Source organism: Peromyscus leucopus, chromosome 1 (genome assembly GCF_004664715.2).
Source record: "Peromyscus leucopus breed LL Stock chromosome 1, UCI_PerLeu_2.1, whole genome shotgun sequence".
Taxonomy (NCBI): domain Eukaryota; kingdom Metazoa; phylum Chordata; class Mammalia; order Rodentia; family Cricetidae; genus Peromyscus; species Peromyscus leucopus.
The window spans coordinates 82,514,452-82,519,084 of record NC_051063.1 but is presented as its reverse complement, the minus strand read 5'-3'; the positions used below and the strand labels follow the sequence as shown (position 1 = coordinate 82,519,084).

Genomic DNA, 4,633 nt, shown 5'->3' with positions numbered 1-4,633 from the left:
GGAGTAGTTAGGATTCCTGTCTAAGCTGTCCCACTTAGTGGAGCCTGGACTTCCCCATCACCACCCCTCCTGCCCAGGGAGCCGTCCCCTCTTCCTGCCCCCTCTTCTGATCCCCAGAAGAATGTCTTCATCCCCTCCAGCGGGACATGAACTGAGCACCGCTGGCTGAGAGGATCTGGGAGGTCCCGTCGAGGAGGTGGTTTGTGTCTAGGGAGGGTTGGGAGAAAGCTGGCTGGCACAGGCGTGAGGAAGGCGGGGCCCTGGCGTCGCCCAGCCTCTGGCGACCTCAATCTCCGGGCTGAAACGACCGGTTGTTCTCAGTTTTCCCCTCTGACCTGCTACCCCGGGCATTGTTTTCTGTTCTTCAGGGTCGTAGGTGGCAGGCGAGGAACGCCTGGGTTCTGGCTGCTCGCCAGGCCCGCGACCTTCGGCCCTGAGGCCACTTGGGCGGCCGCGCCTCCTGGACGGGAGGAGAGGACGCCTGGTTCCCCTGGCTGCTAGCCTCCGCCGGTGGGTCCGCTATGGGCTCACGCAGCTCCCACGTCGCGCTCATTCCCGACGTGGACGACATCCTCAGAGAGACCGGCTGTGAGTATGCGGGGGTGGGGGCAGCCCAGCAGTCCGTGGGCGGGCACAGAGGAGGTTTAGTGTAGTGTAGGGGGTTCCCAGAACGGAGCTTGACTCTCCCAGATCGCAGAGACTTAGAGGGCTTGGAGCCTGAGTCCGGGAATCCGCGCCACTGGAGCTGGGAAACTGAGAACCTGGCATCCGGGATGGCTGTGATTTAAGGTCTTTGAGAGCCAAGTTTGAAGCGTCCCGGGTTGATGGATCAGATTCATTCAGGCATCCTCGAGCTCCGATGGAGGCTGAAGGCAGAGCAGAGTGCTGACTTCGAAGGGAACCTGGGATCTGGGAACCTCTTGGGTCTCTAACATAGTGTTTTCTTGAGTCAAGCTCCCTCTAGCCTGGTCGACTGCGCACCCGGGCTTGCGGGGGTAACGACTCTCGCTCCCTGGATCCCCACCCGTCTGCCTCTTCCTTAGAGTTAGTTGAAGCCTCGCTGAGGGTGGGGAGGTGGAAGACCCTGTTATGTTGGTAGGTGGTAGGGGAAGTTACAGGGTTCCTTGCCCATGTCCCCGAGCCGGGGTGTCCGCAGCGCACCCCAGTGCACACAGGATCTGGCGATAAGAGTCTGCTGGCTCACCCCACCTCCTTCTCTCCCACAGTCTCGCAAGCCAGCCTGCTCCGCCTCTACCACCGCTTCCAAGCCCTGGACAGGGAGGAAAAGGGCTTCTTGAGGTGAGCAGAGCAGATCTAAGGACCTTTCGCCTCTGTTTTTTCTGGCCCCATCCTGCTCTCTGACACCTCCACCTGCCTTCTTTGCCTCATTGCTTTGTCTTTACAGCCGCCTAGACCTCCAGCAGATCGGGGCGCTGGCTGTGAACCCTCTGGGGGACCGCATTATAGACAGCTTCTTCCCCAACGGGTGAATCTCGGTCGGGGGCCGGCGGAGGGGAGATGGACATGGGTGGGAGGGAGGCTACGGATGGTGGCAATCTAGGTGACCACTGTCCTTCTCCATCCCTGCACCAATAGGAGTCAGAGAGTGGACTTCGCAGGCTTTGCCAGGGTCCTGGCTCATTTTCGACCTGTAGATGAAGAAGATGCAACAATCCGAGACCCCAAGCAACCTGAACCCCTAAACAGCAGAATGAACAAACTTCGCTGTGAGTGTGTGAGACTTGCTCAAGGGAGACCCCCAAGATTTACCCACACCAGGGAGAGGCCCAGGAACTCCTCACTCCCGTCGTAAGCCTGATGAGGACTTAATGTTAATTCAGGGAGCCTCACCTTCCTCTTCCCCTCTCCTTTCCCAGTTGCATTTCAGCTCTATGATCTGGATCGGGATGGGAAGATCTCCAGGAATGAAATGCTACAGGTCAGAAAGATCACAGGGTGCAACAGATGTGGGCAGGGCAGGATGGCTAAATGGAGTGGTGTGTGTGTGTGTGATGAGTGGGGTTGCAGATGATTGTGTGTTACGTTAGACATGGGAATGGATGGGGTTGGGTGTGGTTAGTTAGAAGAATGGGTAGGATGTAAGTACGTATGAGATTGGGCATAGAGTGCCTGTTCTCACCTCGGGGGTAATTTGGTCTCTTGAATGAACATTTGCCAATGCCTAGAGATACTCAGTTGTCACTATTGGGAAGAGATCACACAATTGATGTTTATTGAGAATGGGCTAGGAATACTGCTATACACACCAAAACACCTAGGCCAGCCTTCCACACCAAGGAGTTACCTAGGTCCAAATGTCAATGGTGCCAAGACTCTGGGGTAGATGATGAAGTTAGGATGGAGGGTGAGGTGGGGTGGAGTGGAGGATGGATGTCGACTGGGCTACAAAGTTTAGGTTTAGGGACGCATTAGTGGTTCAAGTGTGAGATGGAGTCATAGGGAAGACTATAGACAGTGAAGCAGTGTGGGGGTGTTTTCTCGAGGCTACAGGGGAAATTGAGTTTGATAGTGAAAAGTGAGTAAGAAAAGTCTGGTCATAACGTGGGGGTGAGGTGGGCAAGGGCTGGGGCTGGAGGAGCAATCTCTGAAGCTCTTCTCTGTGGCTGCCTCTTCTCTCACCTCCCAGGTTCTCCGGCTGATGGTTGGGGTTCAGGTGACAGAGGAGCAGTTGGAGAGCATCACAGACCGCACAGTACAGGAAGCCGATGAAGATGGTGATGGGGCAGTGTCCTTCATGGAGTTCACTAAGGTCAGGAGGATGGAGATCAGGAGCCCGTGGGACAGAAGGGGGATGGGAGAGACCTGGGGCATCCTGGGGGATGCTAGGACTCCAGGGGAGAAGGTGAGATGCACAGGGCTGAGACTCAAGCCTCCTGACTTGACCACACCCATCTCTCTCCAGTCCTTAGAGAAGATGAACATCGAACAAAAAATGAGCATCCGGATCCTGAAGTGACCCCTGTGCCTTTGGCCCATGCAAACCTCTTATGGGCTTGGAATTTATCCTCAGGCCACCCCCCACCCCCCCAGAGGCAGGATCACCAATCACCATAAGCTATATTCTTCTTCTTCTTCTCCTCCTCCTCCTTCTCTCTCTCTCTCTCTCTCTCTCTCTCTCTCTCTCTCTCTCTCCCTCTCTCTCTCTCTCTCTCACAGGGTTTCTCTCTGTAGCTTTGGTGTCCTGTCCTGGATCTCACTCTGTAGACCAGGCTGGCCTTGAACTCACAGAGATCACCTGGCTCTGCCTCCTGAGTGCTGGGATTAAAGGCACATAAGCTATATTCTTACTTTGAAACTCTGTTTAAGGCTGGGAAAGGGAGTTGGAGGGGTGGCGCTGAAGTCTCATTTGGTCGCAGATTTGTCTATCAGCCATTGATCATTTGATTGAAAGTGACTGGAAATCCAATCCAAAGTGTCAGGAGTAAAAGGGTGAAACATTACACCAGCTCCTGTGATTAGACAGCCCAGAAGTAGTTGGCTTTAGGGAACCAGGATCCAGGTCATCGGGATTGAGTTTGGTCACCTGCGTTGCTCGGCTGCCCTCTTGCATCAGCTTCATCCTGTCCTTGTGGTGGAAAGGGCCACTGGCACTCCATCACGTCTTCCTAGCCCATACCCCAGAGGGAAGAGACTTCTTCCTCCGAGAACACCAACCAAGCAGCATCCGTGACCCAGCTTCGGTCTTTTCTCTGTCTCCAGGCGAACGGAACATGCTAATTGGCCCTGCCAGTGTCAAATAATAATTCTGGGACCCCAGAAATAAGGCCTGAAGACGGGATAGATTGAGAGGTGGTTGCTTTAAGGAAAATGAAGTAATGCTATCAGAAAATGCGTGCGTGCGTGCGTGCGTGCGTGCGTGCGTGCGTGTGTGTGTGTGTGTGTGTGTGTGTGTGTGTGTGTGGTGTGTGTTTATGTTGGTTTTGCTCAGGCAATATGAGTGATGCATCTCCTTACCACTTGGTTGAGCAAATGGAGGGAATCTTGAACTCTGGCTTCTAGGATGGGTTTTCCTCTGATCCTCTGGATGAATAATAATGTGGTGGGAGGGAGGATGATGTACAAATAATAAACTATACATACTTTCCTAGCGTGTGTAGTTACTTCAAGTTTTGTAGACTAATTCTGTTGTGTTCATGGTAAGATGTTCAAACACTGACAGACTGCAGAATAGTATGAAAGTCACATTGAAGTGGAATAGAAAGACAGGGGGAAAATTAAAGGGGTGTGAGAAGGGAAAGCAGGCCCTCACACAAGAGACTGGTTGAAGTCTCACACAAACCAAGTCAAGAATTCCAACACACACACACACACACACACACACACACACACACACACACACACACACAGAAAGAGAGAGAGAGAGAGAGAGAGAGAGAGAGAGAGAGAGAGAGAGAGAAACAGCAAGAGAGAAAGAGAGAACTGTGAAAATTTCCTACTCAGAGACTACTGCTTTTAAGTAGAGATATTTCAAATAATAATGTTAAAGTAGGGGCTAGATCCACTAGCTCACTGCTCTTTCAGAGGACCCAGGTTCAGTTCCAGGCACCCACATTGGGTGGCTCAGAACAGTTTGTTACTCCAGTTTCAGGGAATGCCCCCTCTGGCCTTCACA

General features: G+C 53.1%; 1 protein-coding gene across 1 annotated transcript; it reads left to right on the top strand.

Annotated features, from left to right (window-relative positions):
* The first annotated feature begins 271 nt into the window (after positions 1-271).
* Positions 272-3,155, top strand: Chp2 (calcineurin like EF-hand protein 2). The gene is made up of 7 exons (XM_028867867.2): positions 272-588; positions 1,227-1,299; positions 1,406-1,486; positions 1,597-1,727; positions 1,878-1,939; positions 2,648-2,770; positions 2,924-3,155. The coding sequence occupies exons 1-7, from the start codon at positions 522-524 to the stop codon at positions 2,975-2,977; spliced, it is 591 nt and encodes a 196-aa protein (XP_028723700.1). The 5' UTR covers positions 272-521; the 3' UTR covers positions 2,978-3,155.
* The last annotated feature ends 1,478 nt before the right edge of the window (positions 3,156-4,633 follow it).

What these genes read in the sequence shown, in the direction of transcription:
- Chp2 (XM_028867867.2), top strand. Translation starts at nt 522, where the DNA reads ATGGGCTCACGCAGCTCCCACGTCGCGCTCATTCCCGACGTGGACGAC. An exon ending in CCAGGAATGAAATGCTACAG is followed by an intron (nt 1,940 to 2,647) that starts GTCAGAAAGATC and finishes CTCACCTCCCAG; the next exon opens with GTTCTCCGGCTGATGGTTGG. An exon ending in CCTTCATGGAGTTCACTAAG is followed by an intron (nt 2,771 to 2,923) that starts GTCAGGAGGATG and finishes ATCTCTCTCCAG; the next exon opens with TCCTTAGAGAAGATGAACAT.